The sequence below is a fragment of the Geotrypetes seraphini genome, chromosome 2 (genome assembly GCF_902459505.1).
Source record: "Geotrypetes seraphini chromosome 2, aGeoSer1.1, whole genome shotgun sequence".
Lineage (NCBI taxonomy): Eukaryota > Metazoa > Chordata > Amphibia > Gymnophiona > Dermophiidae > Geotrypetes > Geotrypetes seraphini.
In genome coordinates this window covers 519458865-519478552 of record NC_047085.1, presented here as the reverse complement: position 1 = coordinate 519478552, position 19688 = coordinate 519458865, and the positions used below count along the sequence as shown (strand labels likewise).

The 19688-nt window shown below is 45.5% G+C and overlaps 1 protein-coding gene across 2 annotated transcripts in view; it reads right to left on the bottom strand.

Moving 5' to 3' along the window:
- LOC117354678 (oocyte zinc finger protein XlCOF6-like) overlaps positions 1-19688 on the bottom strand; it is a 39899-nt gene that overhangs the window by 9484 nt on the left and 10727 nt on the right. The window contains exons 2-3 of one of the 2 annotated variants that reach the window (XM_033932540.1): positions 13707-13833; positions 4324-4677 (exon numbers count right to left, since the gene is read on the bottom strand). In XM_033932540.1, coding sequence (XP_033788431.1) covers positions 4324-4677; positions 13707-13833 — 481 coding nt within the window. The remainder of the gene's footprint in view (positions 1-4323; positions 4678-13706; positions 13834-19688) is intronic. The other variant, XM_033932541.1, reaches the window with a different exon arrangement.

Genomic DNA, 19688 nt, shown 5'->3' with positions numbered 1-19688 from the left:
ATCCAACTGGCAGCCAGTGAAGTTTTGGCAAAAACGGTGATATGGTCACGTCACAGCCTTCCTGCAGCATACTGAATCGATTGGAGATGGTGCAGACTCTGCACTCAGATCAAAGTAGAGTACATTACAGTAATCCAGTCTTGATGTTATCATGGCATGCATAACTGAGACAAGCTTTACCTTCCATGCATAGTTGCTGCTAATGAAGGTTGCTTGAATTTGTGGGATGGGAGTTTAAGTGTTGAATCTAGCTGTTGCCGACTTGTGATTTGAGGGGGAGTTCGTATTTCCCAAAAGAGATTTTGACATCAAGTATGTGTCCACTTGGGTTCAGGCAGAATTTGTTGTCTTGAGCCCATTCTTAAATTGATATTAGGTAGTCAGTTTATTCAGAGCTGTGGGTAAATCAGGTTCAGTGGGTACGAGTAGCTTCACGCCATCCACGTAGATGTAGGACTGAGTGTGCATTGATTGAATCAGCTTGGCTTAGTGGCTTGAGGAGACATTGAATGGAATAGGTCACAGTTTTGATCCTTGTGGTACCCCACAGGCCAGTGTCCATGGTGGTGATGAGTATCTGAACCACAGCAAGTACCGTTCCATTGATACCTGCTAGTATAATATCGTGATCCACATCAAAAGCTGCTGGGAAATCTAGCAGTACTAACACTGAGGCAAATCCCCTGTCTCAGCTTCTGTGAAGGAGGACTGTTTCTGTTCCATAACTAGGTCTGAATCCAGACTGACTTGGGTCTAGCCAGTTTCTCTCTTCTAGCCTATCACTGTTACATAGAAACATAGAAATAGACGGCAGATAAGGGCCACGGCCCATCTAGTCTGCCCACCCCAATGACCCTCCCCTACCTTTCTCTGTGAATAGATCCTACGTGTCTATCCCATTTGGCCTTAAAATCAGGCACGCTGCTGGCCTCAATAACCTGAAGTGGAAGACTATTCCAGCGATCAACCACCCTTTCAGTGAAAAAGAATTTCCTGGTGTCCCCGTGCAGTTTCCCGCCCCTGATTTTCCACGGATGCCCCCTTGTTGCCGCGGAACCCTTGAAAAAGAAGATATCTTCTTCCACCTCGATGTGGCCCGTGAGATACTTGAATGTCTCGATCATGTCACCCCTCTCTCTGCGTTCCTCGATTGAGTACAGCTGCAGCTTATCCAGCCGTTCCTCGTACGGGAGATCCTTGAGTCCCGAGACCATCCGGGTCGCCATTCTCTGGACCGACTCCAGTCTCAGCACATCCTTACGGTAATGCGGCCTCCAGAATTGCACACAGTATTCCAGGTGGGGCCTCACCATGGATCTATACAATGGCATAATGACTTCAGGCTTACGGCTGACGAAACTCCTGCGTATGCAACCTATGATTGGCCTTGCCTTGGATGAAGCTTGCTCCACTTGATTGGCAGTCTTCATGTTCTCACTGACGATCACCCCTAAGTCTCGTTCTGCTTCAGTTCTTGTTAGGATCTCGCCATTAAGGGTGTAAGTCTTGCATGGATTTTGGCTGCCCAGGTGCATGACTTTGCATTTTTTGGCATTGAAGCTGAGTTGCCAGGACCTAGACCAGCGCTCCAGTAGGAGTAGGTCGTGCATCATGTTGTCGGACATTGAATTTATGTCTGTTGTGCTTTTGCCCACTACATTGCTTAGTTTGGCGTCATCGGCGAATAATGTTATTTTACCTCGCAGCCCTTCAGCCAAGTCTCTTATAAAGATGTTGAATAGGATCGGGCCCAGGACCGAGCCCTGCGGCACTCCACTGATTACCTCCATCATTTCGGAGGGGGTGCCGTTCACCACTACCCTCTGAAGCCTACCTCCAAGCCAGTTTTCTTCAAATAGGATGTTAGATATTGGCTGGTAACTTTTGAGTTTGTCCTGATCAACATTGTTCTTCTTTAGAAAAGGTTGCAACACTGCTTTTTTTTTTTTAATGCTGTTGGTAGTTGCCCATTTGAAAGAGAGGAGTTCACAATTTTATGGCACCTGCTACAACACCCCTGCTTGCCTGTTGTACTATCTTTAATGGGCTTGGGTCAAGGGAGCAGGCAGTCGGTCGAAGGTCACTTAGGATATCGGGCTGAAGGAGTCCCATATGTCTTGTCAGGAGGGAGGGAGTTTGTTTGCTCCTGATCAGCTGGTTGGAGGCTGGGTGGGACTGCCTGTAAATCCTGGAAAAGTAGGCAGGAAAATCATTGTAGTTCAGTTTTGACTGGGCAGGCTAGTTCTGTTGTCAGGTTGCAGTAGGCTCTTTCCTAAGCTGAACAGGTGCTTGGTTGAATTGGAATGCTGCAGGTGTTCTGGAAGAGACCCGTACACTGGAACGGCAGAAGTCTGGTTCTAGCCACTCTCTTCAGGCCTTTGTCACATACTCAAAGGGTAGAAGCTTAGGCATAGCGTAGCCATCAGGCCTCAGGATCAGGAATCAGCAGCTTGGGGGTCAGCGGTGTAGTGAGGGTAGGTGACACCTCCCTCTGAGGGCACCACACTCGCACTCTCTCCCTTCCCCCTTACCTCTGTAAACCTTCACTAGTGTGAGTGGGTTTCCCTCTGACATCACTTCCTGGCCCCACGACCCAGAAGTGTTTCAGAGACAGGCCGGCACAAGAAACAGGCAGGAGAAGTTGTTCGCGCTGGCAAAGATCTACAGAGGTACGAGATGTGGGGAAGGGACGGGGTGAGCATGGCGGTCCGACCCCTCCTCTCCGCTCCCCTTACTATACTACTGTGTGGGGGTCTTCTTAGAGAGAGTGATAGCCAGGAACCACGAACCCTCTTAGGAATTAATTTTTATAGTCTTTTGGACTCAATTCCTATCTGAGAAGATGATGCTTTCCATGCCTTCTATTTCTCTTGACCTCCAGAAATAGCTTCTCAACATCAACACAGGCAAATTCTAGGAACCTTGGCTCCTGGCTGTTGGTCCCCAAAATGTTTGGGCCCCAAGTTGTCTAAAAGGGCCAGTGTGCCCCAGATAAGGTTCCAAGCTGGAACACATGATAAGTCCCAGTTGTTTCACTTCTGTGCGTAACAGATAAGACACTGAGGGTAATCAAGGATCTGTCGATCAAATCAGGAAGGATTCCAGAAGACTGGAAAGTGGCGAATGTTACGCCGATCTTCAAGAAAGGTTCGAGGGGAGATCCGGGAAACTACAGACCGGTGAGTCTGACCTCGGTACTGGGAAAGATGATAGAGAAGTTGATAAAGGACCGCATCATTGATCACCTTGACAGACATGGTCTAATGAGGACTGGGTGGGACTGCCTGTAAATCCTGATGAGGACCAGCCAGCATGGCTTCAGCAAAGGAAGATCTTGCTTGACGAACTTGCTGCACTTCTTCGAGGGAGTAAACAGGCAGATAGACAAGGGTGACCCGGTCGACACTGTATATCTGGATTTTCAGAAGGCGTTCGACAAGGTCCCACATGAATGACTACTTCAAAAAATTGCAAGCCCTGGAATCGAGAGTGATATACTCACATAGATTAAAAACTGGCTGGCGGATAGGAAACAGGAAAATACTCAGACTGGAAAAGCGTCATGAGTGGAGTGCCACAGGGTTCGGTGCTTTTCTAACTTTCTGTATGCATTTTTTATTATTTTGCAAATTGCATAGACTTGACTGGTTCAAAATAGTGTGATTCATAAGTATAATGAACAAACATATTTGGCAGCCCTGCCTGGTTAAGTGCCAGGGCATATCTACAGCTGGCCCACTTAGCGTGGTTTAAGCCATGGGCAGCCTCTCCTCCTGCTTAAAACATGCTGAAGATCAAGCTTCGATTTTTCTTCTGATGGATGCTTTTCTCAGCTTCAATATATGATCATGGCTATTTTTAGGATCTTCATTAAGAAATGCTTCCAATTATGAGATTTCACACACTCGGTAGTTTTCCTAGTGTGATCTCTGCTGTGACAATGACATGGGACAAGCCAAGGACATCAGCAGAAGAAATACATTTGGTGTCTTTTGGTTTGCCTGCAATAGCGTGTCCTCTTTGCCCATGTGTGCCCCTTTGGAGCACCGCCAGAAATAGGGCCCCTTTTTTTCATACCAGTGTGCAATATTTCTAAATAGTTCACACCCTTAGTGATATTGCCCCTGAAATGGAATGAAACAAAATGTCTGGGCTGCCCATCCCTAGGAATCTAATGCTTTGTTACATCACAAGACATAAAAGGTTTCACTTCAGCAACGTTCTCTGCTGCATTTCACGAGGAACCTTTTCTACACTGACAACGTGAAAAGGGTCTCACCCTGGGCTGGATTCTCTTGGGCAATAATAAATGGTATATCTTACCACAAGTGTCTTGCAGAACAAATTTCTTCTCTCCCTGGTGGAGCTGAAAAGTCATTCGGTCACTGCTTTTATTTCGTAAGGGTCTCTCTTCTCTCGGGGGTCTCTGGAGCTCAGGGATGTTTGTGAGTTCCCCGTCACTTTTCTCACCCTCAGTGACTGCATCCAGGGAGTCTCTTGCAGGGTCTGTCTGCTTCTTCTCCGAATCCTGTTCATAATTCCTTGTGTTTCTACACTCATTCCTCTGGGAAATATTCTCACTGACATTTCCTGATTGTTTTGAGATATTTTCAATTTCTAGAAGACATTTTTCTTCATTCTCCTCCCTCTTTGTCTCGTGCATTGCCTCAGTATCTGCTGGATAGAAACAAAAGACGATGATTGTGTATTAGTAATTATGGAGAGATACTAACGATCAAGAAACAACAAAATTTTCTGGGCTCACAAGACTACATAGGATTTCTACAGATTAGCACACTAGTAGAGCTGCTGCCTCTGCACCCTGAGGTTGTGAGATCAAATCCCAATGCTGTTTTTTGCGACCCTGGACAAGTCACTTAGTCCTCCAGTGTGTACCCCTTTGGCTATACAGAGGTCCCCTAAAAAGTTTTCTTTGGTGAGACATAGATGGGAACAAGACTTCAGGGACCTCTTAGATATCTGGGAGCTAGTTTGAGAGTCATACCTACTATAGCGTCCAGTGCTTCCCTGTGGGAATGTAGATACCGATTCTTCCTTAGAGCACATATGCCTCCATCCCAACTTCATCACATGGGCTACTTATCTAGTGCCTTCTGCTTAAAATGTTCCCTGGAAAGTGCTACCTTTATCCATGCTTTCTCGACTTGTCCGAGTGTATGCCCTTTTGGGAAGAGGTTTGTGCATACGAGACAGATCTTGGGTCAGGTGATGACCTTTCCCCCCTCCCTGAGCTGTTACTAATGGCCTTGTTAGGGTCTTGTGGTCTTAAAGGGAAGGGGAATCTACTTTGGGTTAGAAAACTTAGCTTACTGGCAAAAAGCTATATTGCAAGCCTGGACAACTTCACAGCCGCCCTCCTATTGGACCTGGATGATGGGCATTTCTCAATTGCTAACTCGGGCGGCCCAGGATGCAAGGACGACTTCTAAATGGAAAAAGGTTTTCTTATTGATTTGGGAGCCCTACTTGCAGTCACTTTTGCATAGATCCCGGAGTCAGATACTCAGCTTGGGGGATGGGTCCCATTAGGGGGGGCTTAAGTGTTTTTTTAGGTTCCCCATTTTTTTTCTAGGTCCAATGCACCAAAGGAGACCCCCCCCCCCCGGTAAGCAAAAAATTAATTGGCGACCCAGATGGGACAGTTCTCTTAGGTGCGCGGACAAGAAAAGCCCGCGGAGGGCGAACACTGCTTACCGGGTATTGTCTGGCTCCTTTATGATTTTTCATATTGTGTTTCCTGGATATTACATTTTATAGATTTGGGTGGGGTGTAAGGAGGGGGTTTGGGGAAGAGCATTCAGCAGATTTGGTTAGCTTGAGTCAGACATTATCATAATTGTTTTCAAGTGTGTGTGAAGTTTTCAGTCTATGTGTCAAGTCTTCTTGAATGAAGAGTTGTATTGTATTGTAATTATATTTGATATACAGCAGGGGAGGCAGGAGAGGGCAGCTGGAGCGCCAGCTGCTCCGACCGCCTCTTCCTGTAGTAAAGTCGGGCTACACCAATCAGGAGCTGCTTTGCCACACAGCTGCTGATTGGTGTAGCTCGACTTTATAATAATAATAATAATAACAACAGTTTATATACCGCAATACCATTAAGTTCTATGCGGTTTACAATAGATTAAGCGAGGTACAAATTGATTGAATTTAAGAGGGGGGAAGAGGAGAGTTAATAGGAAAGGAAATGCGTTGTTGAGGAGAAAGAGATTAATAGGACAGAGGAATCACTTTACTAGGCGGAAGAGGCGATCGGAGCAGACCGCGAATGAGCGAGTCTGTGATTCATGAACCGCAAATTAGTGGGGGAACACTGTACAAAACAATACAAAAAATGATGAATTCATGCCGTTTCTTTGCTGGGTATAATCCTTATTTCTACCTATTCTTAGATTAATCATTATATCATTTCATTATCATGCTTTTAAATTGATTGTATTGCTGGGCTGACAATCATTTGGGTTTATACTTCATTGATTTTACACACCCTCTTTCATTTTTTCTCGTTTTACACATTTCTGCCATGTTCAACCCACATCATCTGTTACGAGATGTTTTAAGGCTTTGTGCTACCGTTCTGGATTCCACATATGTGGTTCTAATATGTCTTTCTCTTGATATGTTTTTTTATAGAACCAACATTCCTCCATTTCATATGATTGTCACCATTATTTAGCTTTGTATCATATCGACGTCATTATGTATTACTTAGAACTTATATTCTTTTATACATCAAACTAGTCTTTAAGCCCATTATATTAACGGGTGCTAGAATAAATGTGTACGTCTTTCTTTCTTTCTTTCTCTCTCTCTCCTTGGCCGCTTTTTGTCTGTCTTTCTTTCTGTCTCTCTCTCTCCTTGGCTGCTTTCTGTCTGTCTCTCTCTCTCTCCTTGGCCGCTTTCTGTCTGTCTTTCTTTCTGTCTCTCTCTCTCCTTGGCCGCTTTCTGTCTTTCTTTCTTTCTGTCTCTCTCTCTCTCTCCTTGGCCGCTTTCTGTTTGTCTTTCTTTCTGTCTCTCTCTCTCCTTGGCCGCTTTCTGTCTGTCTTTCTGTCTCTCTCTCTCCTTGGCCACTTTCTATCTGTCTTTCTTTCTGTCTCTCTCTCTCCTTGGCTGCTTTCTGTCTTTCTTTCTTTCTCTCTCTCTCTCCTTGGCCACTGTCTGTCTGTCTGTCTCTCTGGCCCCCTGTCTGTTTGTCATTCTTTCTATGTTTCTCCCTGGCCCCTTGTCTGTCTATCTCTCTCTGTTGCGCCATGCCTGCTTGTCTCTCCGTGGCCCTCTTCCGTCCATCCCCCCTCCCCCCCCGAGCAAACGAAGATTGCTGCCTGGCCTCCAGCACACCCCTCCCCCCAAAGCAGCCCCCTTTCCCCCTCCACTTCCCTGTGCAGCAGTAGCAGCCGGATGCCTCGCAGCACCTGCACCCTGTCCACTTCGTCCAGGCCAAAGGACACCCTCCTGCCGTTGCTCTCGGCACTGCTCAAACCGCCACATGTGCCGCAAGCTGCCACACGCCATGCAAATTGAACACAGCCACGGAGTCACACATCACGGAGTCAGGGATCACGGCGTTGTAAGTGCGCATGCGCGCTTAGGGTTTTATTATAGAGGATACATTATGTTTTATTTACAATTTCATTTAGTTGCGGTTTTACTCCATACCTTTCAAATTAGGGTATGTTGCCAAGTTTCATCATTCTAATTCACTTCACTTTTTCTTGATCAGCCACGGACACTTATCAAGGTGCAATTTCACGTCATCTTCCCATTTTCACTGTCTTCTTGGATTTGCACACTATCATCACTATTATTAATCCATTCAGAAGAGTCTTGCAACTGAGATTCTTCTCATTTCTCTGAATATTATCATATTGCCAGACACCTCTTGCCAATTATTAGACACATTACTGGTTATTGCTATAAAAATTGTTTCTAGGGCTTGGAAAGATCTTTCGAAAGTTTCTCATGCACACCCGTGGAATTTAGTATGTCTCACCTATAGGTACGAATACTATTCTTTTAAGAGAAAAGGTTTGCTTAAGGCCCTAACACCTTCTTTGAAGAAAAGGTCTGTACTTAAGGATTACTTGCTGTTGAATTCCGATTCCTGTGCAATTCAACCTATATCCAGTGCTTAGCTTCTTTACAAAAAATTTTACATCTAGCCCACATAATGAGAGGACATACTTCCATTTCTATAGGAAACAAAAAAAGGAAATGAATAAAACAAACAAAATTTACAATACTATACTAAATTTTACATTCTTAGATCTCAATCCTCCAAATTTTTGGTGATTACTTTATTAACTTCTCAGATAACAGTCAAACTTTTATTTCTCATGTTGTTCATGTAAATTCAGGAAGGTCTCTAATTGAGGTGAATCCCAGAACACGTCTAAGTCCCCTTTTGGCCTAAGGCCCTAAACTTTGAAAGTAGAAGCAGGGAAAATGTACATTCTCAAAAAAAAAAAAACTTCGTCCAAAAGGAGTTGTTTTTTTTTGATAATGGCCTGCCTCTACGTTCAGCTGTTTAAATGCCCAGACCACCACTACGTCTACACTAACAACATCTAATCAACCAAAAAAAAAAGCCAAAGTCCCAAACGCCTAACTAGAGCTTTTAGGTTAGGAGGAGCCAGTCCGTCGCCTAAAAGCTGGATTCTATAACCGGTGTCTGTCAAAAAGAACACCATAAGAACATAAGAAGCGCCATCTCCGGAACAGACCCTAGGTCCATTAAGTCCGGCGATCCGCACACGCGGAGGCCCCACCAGGTGTACCCTGGCATAGTTTTGGTCCCCATATCGCTCCAAGCTTCTCATAAAGAGAAGTGCATCTAGCCTACCCCTACCCATGTCACTTCATGCCACTCATAAGGAGATGTACATCTAACTTACCCTTAAATCCTAGAATGGTGGATTCCGCAATTACCTCTTCTGGGAGAGCATTCCAGGTGTCCACCACTCGTTGCGTAAAGCAGAACTTCCTGATATTTGTCTTGAACTTGTCCCCCCTTAGTTTCAGCCCATGTCCTCTTGTCCGTGCCACATTGGACATTGTAAATAACGTTTTTTCCTGCTCTATTTTGTCGATTCCTTTCAGTATTTTGAATGTCTCGATCATATCCCCTCGTAGTCTCCTTTTCTCAAGGGAGAACAATCCCAGTCTCTTAAGTCTTTCCTCGTAATCCAGGTTCTCCATACCTTTCACCAGCTTTGTTGCTCGTCTCTGCACCCTCTCTAGCAGTATGATATCCTTCTTTAGGTATGGAGACCAATGCTGGACGCAGTATTCCAAGTGTGGTCTGACCATCGCTCTATAAAGCGGCATTATGACTTTCTCCGATCTACTAGTGATTCCCTTCTTTATCATGCCTAGCATTCTATTCGCGTTCTTCGCTGCCGCCACACATTGCACCGACGGCTTCAGTGTCCTATCGATTAATACTCCCAGGTCCTTTTCCTGTTCAGATTTTCCCAGAGTTGCACCTGACATACTATACTTGTGTTCCTTATTTTTTCTGCCTAAGTGCATCACTTTGCATTTTTCCACATTAAACTTCATCTGCCATTTATCTGCTCAATTCTCCAATCGGCTCAAGTCACTCTGGAGTTCTTCACTGTCCTTCTGCGATTTGATGGCCCGGCATAGCTTTGTGTCATCTGCAAACTTGATGATCTCACTGGATGTTCCATCCTCTAGGTCATTGATGAAGATATTAAATAAGATGGTCCCAAGTACTGAGCCCTGGGGCACCCCGCTAGTCACATTTTCCCAGTCCGAGAACTTCCCATTTATGCCCACTCTCTGCCTTCTGTTCTCCAGCCATTTGCCTATCCATCTTAGTATATCTCCTTCTATTCCATGGCCCTGCAGTTTCCTGAGGAGTCTTACATGTGGAACTTTGTCGAACGCTTTCTGAAAATCCAAGTATATAATATCCACCGGTTCTCCATTATCAATTTGTCTGTTCACTGTCTCAAAAAATTGAAGTAGGTTCGTCAAGCATGACTTCCCTTTCCTGAATCCATGTTGGCTGGCTTTCATCAGGTCGTGTGTGTCTAGGTGCCGGGTTATGCTATCCTTGATCAGCGCCTCAACCATCTTCCCAGGGACCGACGTGAGACTCACAGGTCTATAGTTGCCCGGTACTCCTCTTGATCCTTTTTTGAATATCGGCGTGACGTTCGCTATCTTCCAGTCGTCTGGTATCTGCCCTGTTTTGATTGACAGGTTGGCAAGTTTTTGGAATAGTTCTCCGATTTCCACTTTTAGCTCTTTCAAGACTCTCAGATGAATTCCATCCGGTCCAGGGGATTTGTCGCTTTTGAGTTTGTCGATCTGGCGGTATATCTGGTCCAAGTCTGTTACTCCTTTGAACACTTTCACTGCTTCTGGAATTGTTGCAGTTTCTTCCTTTGTAAAGACAGACGCAAAGAATGAATTTAGTCTGTCTGCGATTTGTTTGTCTTCCTTGATGTACCCTTTCCTTCCCAGTTACAGAATCCACCTTTCCCCAGCAATGATCGCTGCAGGACAGATGAACCACCCCAATGCCCGATTGGATCGGACAGGAGGGAGCCCAAGCCTTCCTGCCTCGGTAACTACCCACCCGCCCGACACAATCGGGGCAGGAGGGAGCCCAAGCCTTCCTTCCCCAGCGACAACCCCCCCCCCCACCGATTCGATCCGGGCAGGAGGGAGCCCAAGCCCTCCTGCCCCAGCAAAACCCCCTATCCCCCACCCCCAATATGATATGGCAAGGAGGGATCCTAGGCCCTCCTGCCCTCGGCATACCCCCCTCCCATGATCGCTCCCCCGAACCTCCGATCGCCCCCCAACCGTCGACCCCGTGACACCACCTCCCCACCGTCGACACCCCCCTGTACCTGAAAAACAGTTGGTCGGACAGATGGGTCCCAAGCGGTTGGCCCAGGCACCTCAAACCCTGTCCACAGGGGGGAGGGGTGGATCGCAGCAGGAGAGATGTGGCTTCCCCCGTGTCTTTCTCAATAACAGACTATGGACTTTTCCTCCAGGAACTTTCTTAAAACCAGCTACGCTATCCGCTCTTACCACATCCGCTCTTACCACATCCTCTGACAACGTGTTTCAGAGCTTAACTATTCTATGAGTGAAAAAAAATTTGTTTTTTTTTAAGTATTTCCCTATAACTTCATCGAGTGTCCCCTAGCCTTTGTAATTTTTGACAGAGTGAAAAATCGATCCACTTGTACCCGTTCTACTCTGCTCAGGATTTTGTAGACTTCAATTATATCTACCCTCAGCCATCTCTTTTCCAAGCTGAAGAGCCCTAACCGTTTTAGTCTTTCCTCATACGAGAGGAGTTCCATCCCCTTTACCATCTTGGTCGCTCTTCTTTGAACCTTTTCTAGCGCAACTATATCTTTCTTGAGATAAGGAGACCAGAATTGAACGCAATACTCCAGATGAGGTCGCACCATGGAGCGATACAGGGGCATTATAACATTCTTAGTCTTGTTAACCATCCCTTTTTTAATAATTCCCAGCATCCTGTTTGCTTTTTTGGCCGCCACCACACATTGGGAGGAAGGTTTCATCGTATTGTCTACAATGATACCCAGATCCTTTTCTTGGGTGCTAATCCCCAAGGTGGACCCTAGCATCCGGTAGCTGTGATTCAGGTTATTCTTCCCAATGTGCATCACTTTGCATTTGTCCACATTAAATTTCATCTGCCATTTGGACACCCAGTCTTCCAATTTCCTAAGGTTCGCCTGCAATTTTTCCCAATCTGCATGCGTTTTAACAACTTTGAACAGTTTAGTGTCATCTGCAAATTTAATCACCTCACTCGTCGTTCCAATTTCCAGATCATTTATAAATACAAGAAATAAATTTATAAATAAAAGAAATAAAACAAAAAACAAAGGAGATAATGGAATAATACCTTTTTTTATTGGACTAACGGAAATGCTTTGAGTTAGTTCAATAAAAAAGGTATTACCTTATTTCCTTTGTTTTTGATTTCTTTATATTACCTTGGAAAGTAGACTAACATGGCCACCACACCATTTCACTAGAGAATGTTGTAAATCCTCCAAATAGCAGAAGCCAAATTATCAGCATACAGAAGTTTCATTCCAAGAAGTGTGGAAGAAGAGCAAGATAAAGGTTGAAAAGAGAAGAAACCAAGACTGATTCTTGGGGGGGGGGGGGGAGGGAGAGAGAATTTTTAAGGGCCAGGCCTGATTTTCTTCCCTCTAATACAGGGGTGCACAACTTCGGCCCTCGGCCAGGCTAGGTTTTCAGGATTTCTCAAATGAATATGCATGAGATCAATATGCGTACAATGGAAGCAGTGCAGGCAAATAGATCTCATGCAAATTCACTGGGGAAATCCTGAAAACCCGACTGGATTACGGCCCTTGAGGGTCGGAGCTGTGCACCCCTGCTCTAATACATAGAAACAGAAGTTGGTGAGGATTTCTTGTATTATTCTTATCACTTGGTGATCCTGGAGACAATTCAGCAGCTTTTGGAGGAATCCAGAGAGTCAGAAAGTGTCATAAGCTGAGCAGAGATCGATAACCAAAGCACTGATCTCAAAGACTTCTTCCAGGTCCAATGTAATCTTCTGCAGCCAGACTCTGACCCTGGATTTTATCTCTGCTTCAACAAACAGAGAATGATCCACACCTGAATTAAGAACATAAGAATTGCCGCTGCTGGGTCAGACCAGTGGTCCATCATGCCCAGCAGTCTGCTCACTTGGCAGCCCTCTGGTCAAAGACCAGCGCCCTAACTGAGACTAGCCCTACCTGCGTATGTTCTGGTTCAGCAGGAACTTGTCTAACTTTGTCTTGAATCCCTGAAGGGTGTTTTCAAGTTTAATGTTTTTTTTGATTAATCGCTTAATCATATTTCTAACTCAGGAAGAGCATTCCAGCTTTCTACTACTCTCTGGGTGAAGAACTTCCTTATGTTTGTACGGAATCTATCCCCTTTCAACTTTAGAGAGTGCCCTCTTGTTCTCCCTACCTACAGAGCATGAGGTACCCCATCAAGACCCAGGACTTGGAATGGTCTCCCCCTTCACCTGTGACAACAATGCCAATACAATACCTTCAGAAAGAATCTTAAAACCCATCTTTTCTCCTTGGACCTATAGCGAAATCCCAGGAGCCTATGTCCAGATCGTTTATAAAGATGTTGAAGAGCACAAGTCCAAGCTCTGAGCCATGTGGCACCCCACTGGTGACGTTCTTCCAGTCTGAGTATTGTTCATTTACCCCCACTCTCTGTTTCCTATGCTCCAGCCAGTTTTTAATCCACGTATTTCACCCTCGATTCCATGGCTCGCAATTTTCCGAAGTAGTCATTCATGTGAAACCTTGTCAAATGGGAGAAAACCTTTAGGACACTGAAGATAGATTTATGGGCCTTCACACTGTCAGCTTAACCCTTTATTTGGCATTGTTGTCCAGAAGCAACATGTGTTTTTGAACACTCTTATGGGCAATCTTGGCACTGTTGCTCTCGTTCAGCATCAAGTTACATAAAGCACAACTTTTCACCATCTGCCAATTAAAGGGTTAAGATACAGAGAGATTCTCCTGATCACACTTGGAAGTTTCTGGAGCAAAGGAAGTACAGAAAAATGTCTCATATTAGCTGAATATTTTAGATGCAGATAAAGCAATCCTTACCTAGGGAGATCAGAGTCTCATAATTCTCCTTCATCACCTCCCTGTAAAGCTCCTTCTGCTCTTCATCTAAATACTCCCACTCCTCCTGGGAGAAAGAGACAGCGATGTCCTCAAATGTCACCCGCATCTGAAACACAAACCAGAAACACAATCAGCGCCTTCTGCATCACCATCAGGCATTACAATGTTCCCCCTTGACTTCGCGGTTCCAATCATTCGCGGTATGCTCAGACCGCCTCTTCCTATACTAAAGTCGGGCTGCACCAATCAGGAGTTGCGTGTCAAAGCAGCTCCTGATTGGTGTGGAAGAGGCGGTCAGCACATACCGCGAGTGATTTCCTACACTCGCCGGCGCTCCAGCTGCCTTCTGATGCCTCCCCAAGCGAAAAACCGTATTTGCGGTTTTTCGATATTCGCGGGGGTTCTGAATATCGGCGGGAGTACTGTACTGTAAAACCGTTGTATGTAAGTTGCTTAGTGTGCAACTGCAAGGGGAGGCGTACATGTGGATGGAGCGTGGATGTGTCTCCAAGTGACCTGTATGTCTTATAGAATAGTATCAGGCACACTAACTTACACCAGCCATTGACCAGTTATCTTGCCTCTATTTGTGTGCCACAGTGACTTTGTACTGGTCCTCTATAAAGGCTTAAGCTCACATCTTGGTACCAATTTATATAATTGTGCAAAAAGTCAAAAGGATTTTCTGGGCTTGTCTATAGGGTGGGCTGTGTTTCTCTGGGTACATGCCTGTCTTAATGTGGTATGTCTGCGTCTCTCTGGGTGCGGTGTAAATTCTGCACTTCTCTTGCTATTACTACAGGTATATATGGGCATGGAGTAGATATCACCACCACTACCACCTCTATCACCTTTAACACTTAAATTTTAGACTCGCTTAATAATTACAGATTTTTAACTCTCCCGTCCCCCTTTGTTCTTTTCCTTTTTTGTTCTCTCTTCTAAATGAAAAAGTTGTAACTTTCCCCCTCTCTCCTCCCAATTCAAGTTTGTCTTGTCGTCAAATATCTGTCATTTGGTTTGTCTTTTTGTAACTCTACTCTCTTTTTATAATTATGTACATCGCTTAGCAACTGATTAAGCAATACATCAAATGTCAATAAACTTGAACTTTATAGCATAACTAGTATTTTAGCCCGTTACATTAACGGGTGCTAGAATATATGTCTGTCTGTCTGTTTTTATTTCCATGTCTCTCTCTCTGTCCTGCTGTTTTTCTTTCTGTCTGTCTCTGTCCCTGACCCCCTTTGTCTGTCTGTCTTTCTGTGTCTCTCGCTGTCCCCGTGTCTTTCTTCTTTTATTTCTGTCTCCCTTCCTCCCGCTGGCGGTAGAATATATGTCTGTGTTTCTTTCTGTTTCTCTCCATACTCTCATTCATCTTGTCATCTCCCTTTTGACCTCATAGAAATGGCTCACCACTTTCAGAATACCCCTCCCTCTCTCCACTGGTCAGTCTATATCTCCCTGTCCCTTTCTCTTCATCCCCTAGCATCTTCTTATCCCAGCTCTCTGCCCTCCCATGGATTCTTTTTTCCTCCATTTTCTGTTGTTCTTCTTCCTTCCCCCCTTGATGCTGAACAATAAGATGGAGGGAAAAAAAGAGATGCTGCATCTCTCCCCTTTCCACCCCCAGACCTAACATTTCTCCCTCCCTTCCATCCCTAGGTCCAACTTCCCTCCCCCAGGTCCACCATCTCTCCCCAATAGTCCTCCCTTCAAGTATCTCTTTCCCCAGATCCAGCTTCTCTCCCTTCAGACCATTACCTACCATCTCTCTCTCTCGTCTGTTCCTGGCCCCATAAGCTGTCCCCCATGCCCAGTCTGGCACTTCTTTTAATACTCTCCCCCTTTGCACTTTATAAAAATTAAAAAAAAGTTAATCCAGGGAATTTCCTAGGCCCAACATGTTCTCCCTCTTCTCTCCATTCCATTCCGATATTGCCTTCACCTTCTGTGTCGCTGAAAAATCCGCTGGCCTCAGCTGTGATTCAGGAACGTTGTCCGTGGCTCCCCTTCCTGCTTTCAATCTGCCACGGTTCTCTCCCCTCCCCCCCGGCGGAATGTTTCTGAATCGCAGCCGAGGGTGGTGGATTTTTCAGCAAAACAGAAGGCGAGGGCAACATCAGACCGGTCCCTTTCTCCCTATCTCCTTCCCTACTTCCCTGTGCAGCAGCCGCAGCATTCCCTCTCCCTCCATTAACGCGAGAGGAGCCTGCACACGGACCTAACAGGCCGAGCCTCCAGCAGTCTAACTTCCCGGCGGCTCCTCTGACGATCGCCGCCTTCTCCGACGCAGGAGCGGCTCGTGAGAGGAGCCGCTGCAGCGTCTGTGAAGTTGAAAAAAACTTCGGCCCGTTTCCGTACTCGGCCGCGGCGGGCTACAGGTGCCGCGGTCTGCAGCCGCCGACATCCGTTTTGACTTTTTTTTTTTTTTTTAGTCCGACACAGGCGGGGATCGTGAAAGTAGCCACCGCCACGTCTTTCAAAGAACCGTAAGCCGCGCATGCGCACTTCTTATGTGTTGCTACAGCTCACAGAAAAGCGGCGCACACTTAGGAACTGCGCATGTGCGGCTTACCATTTTATTATATTAGATAACATAGGAGATGATGGCAGATAAAGACCCAAATGGTCCATCTAGTCTGCCAACCTGATTCAATCTAAAAATTTATTAGCTTTTTTCTTCTTCTTAGCTGTTACTGGGCAAGAATCCAAAGCTCTGCCCGGTACTGTTCTTAGGTTCCAACTACTAAAATCTCCGTCAAAGCTCACTCCAGTCCATCTACACCCTCCCAGCCACTGAAGCCCTCTCCAGCCCATCCTCCCCCAAACAGCCATATACAGACACAGACCGTGCAAGTCTGCTCAGTACTGGCCTTAGTTCTTCAATATTTACTATTATTTTCTGATTCTAGATCCTCTGTGTTCATCCCACACTTTTTTGAACTCCGTCACCGTTTTCCTCTCCACCACCTCTCTCTGAAGCACAGTCCAGGCATCCATCACACTCTCCGTAAAGAAGAATTTCCTTACATTGCTCTTGCGTCTCCCACCCCTCAATCTCAAATTATGTCCTCTGGTTTTACCATTTTCCTTTCTCTGGAAAAGATTTTGTTCTACGTTAATACCTTTCAAGTATTTGAACGTCTAAATCATATCTCCCCAGTCCCTCCTTTCCTCTAAGGTATACATATTCAGGGCTTCCAGTCTCTCCTCATATGTCTTTTGTCACAAACCTCCTATCATTTTCGTCACCCTCCTCTGGACCGCTGAAAGGCATACCACAGCACTGTACATTTTGACATTTATAGACGGTCCCTACTCGGAAGAGCAAACAATCTAACATGGACAAACATGACATATAGGGTTGGGAATGCAGAACCCAAGGTGAAAGGAGTTAGGAGTCAAAAGCACTCTCATAGAAGTGGGCTTTTAACTGGACCCTGAACACTGCCAGAGATGGAGCCCGTCAAAGGGATTCGGGCAGCTTGTTCCAAGCATATGGCGCAGCAAGGCAGAAGGGATGGTGTATGGAGTTGTCAGTTGAAGAGAAGGGCAAATATAGGAGGGACTTACCAGCTGAGCGGAGCTCACGGGGGGGGGGATCATAGGGGGAGACAAGCAAAGAGAGGTAGTGAGGGGCAGCTGAGTGAGTGCATTTGCAGGTCAGTAAGAGGAGTTTGAACTGTATTCAGAAACAGATGAGAAGCCAATGAAGTGACTTTAGGAGAGGGGGTAACATGAATATAGCGTTTCCCACAGAATATAAGTCATGCAACCAAATTCTGGACAGATTGGAGGAGAGCAAGAAGGCTAAGCAGAAGGCTTGAGAGTATTGAGTTGTAGTAGGCCAATTGTGAGGTGATGAGGGTGTGGATAAGTGTTTTGACAGTGTACTCAGAGAGGAAGGGTCGGATTTTGGTAATATTATAGAGGAAGAAGCAGCAGGTTTTAGTGATTTGTTGTATTTGCGTAGTGAAGGAGAAAAAGATGACCCCAAGATTAAGAGCAGACAAAACAGGATGGATGAGTGTTGTGTACAGAGATGGAGAACGAGGGAAGTGGAGAGGTGGGTTTATGCGGGAAGATGAGCAGCTCTGTTTTAGCCATATTCAATTTTAGATGGCGGCGAGACATCCAGGCGGCAATGTCGGACAGGCAGGCTGAGACTTTAGTCTAGGTTTCAGTAGAGATATTTGGCACATAGAGGTAGAAATGGGAGTCGTCAGCATAGAGGTGATACTGGAAGCCATGGGAGATCACTGCTCCAAGTGAGCAAGTGTAGATTGAGAAAAGGAGTGGTCCCAGGACAGAACCTTGAGGTACACCAATCGATAGTGGGAAGGCTGTGGAGAAGGAACCACTATTGCATACACTGAAGGTGTGATGGAAGAGGTAGGAAGAAAACCAATGAGGGCAGCGATGATCAACAGTATCAAAGGCGGCAGACAGATCGAGAAGAATGAAGATAAGAGTAGAGGTCTTTGAATCTGGCCAAGAACAGGTCATTGGAAACTTTAGTAAGGGCAGTTTCCGAGGAAAGCAGCGGGTGAAAGCCTGACTAAAGCAGATTTGTTTAATAAATTCTTGGTTCAGTGGTATGCAATGGCATGCCAAATGAGACATATTAATGATTGGTTTCGGGGTACTTCTTATTTTTCTGCTATTGACATAGAATTGTCCTTGTTACATCCATATCATATTAGTTATTTATTACATGCGACAGCTCCACCCCTCCGTCTCGTGGTGGCACAATATCTTATATTTGCCCCGGTGAGGTAGACATGGCGCTGGGTGTGTCGTTGTTTGAAACTGTCTTTTAAGATTTCGCCCTTTCTTACGCTTCAAGGAAATGGGGACTTTATATCGGGTATACAATCTGCATCTTTTCAGAGGTGGGCAGCTTTGGGCTTACATTATCTTTTCCAGAGGTATACAGAAGAGGGTCGACTTGCTTCTTTCACTTCTTTACAGCGTACATTTGGGCTTTCTGATGTGGACCTTTTTGCATATTTCCAAGCTTGTCATTACGTCCGCTCTCTGCCTGGCTGCCATTTGATGGACACTTGTCATGAAACTCTTTCTGAAATGTTTAGTTCTAGGATTTAAAAACAAACTAGATGCATATCTCCTTACGAGAGGCATAAAGGGATATGGGTGACTAAAATTACGCCAAATGTACACCTGGCTGGGCCTCTGCGTGTGCGGATCGCCGGACTTAATGGACTGAAGGTCTGATCTGGAGATGGCAGTTCTTATGCTCTCCGCTTTCATCAGGTGGGCATTCGTGACAGTCAATCTGGCCCTAACTTTACCATTTTGGCGGCAACCTGGGTTGAGGATTTACAGTGTATTATTACCTCCCACCAGCTGCAGCAAGTGGTGAAAAACTTGAAAAAGGTGACCTCCAACATTCAACATTGGGAACTGCAGCTTCGCCTCTACATTTCACCTATACGAGCTTGCCGGATGGGCATTACCCAATTCCATCATTGTCCTAAGTGTTCTCAGGCACACGCCTCATTGGGATATATGTTTTGGTCCTGCCCTCAATTTCTTCAGTTCTGGCACTGTTTGGGATCCTATATTACTTCTCTCTGGGGTCAGTGGTGGTCCCCGACACCCAGAGCATTATTTGGTTTCTATGATATTGTCACACCTAAACCCAAAGGCCTTTCAGCTTTTGTGTCACGAGCAATACTGCTTGGAAAAAAAGCAATTTTGACACAGTGGCTGGCCAAGGACGCTCCGACTTACAGTCAACGGAGAACTTTGATGATCATACATGCCTCCTTGGAATGTAGACATTGTACTGATCTCGACACTGGGCCGGGTCAACGATTTACTTTGATCTGGGAACGCTTTTGGATGACTCTTACACCTCTGGCCCAGAGTAGACTCTTGAAACTATAATTTGTGTTGTGCTTGGCTCCCTGTGCTCAAGGATTATTAAGTTTATGT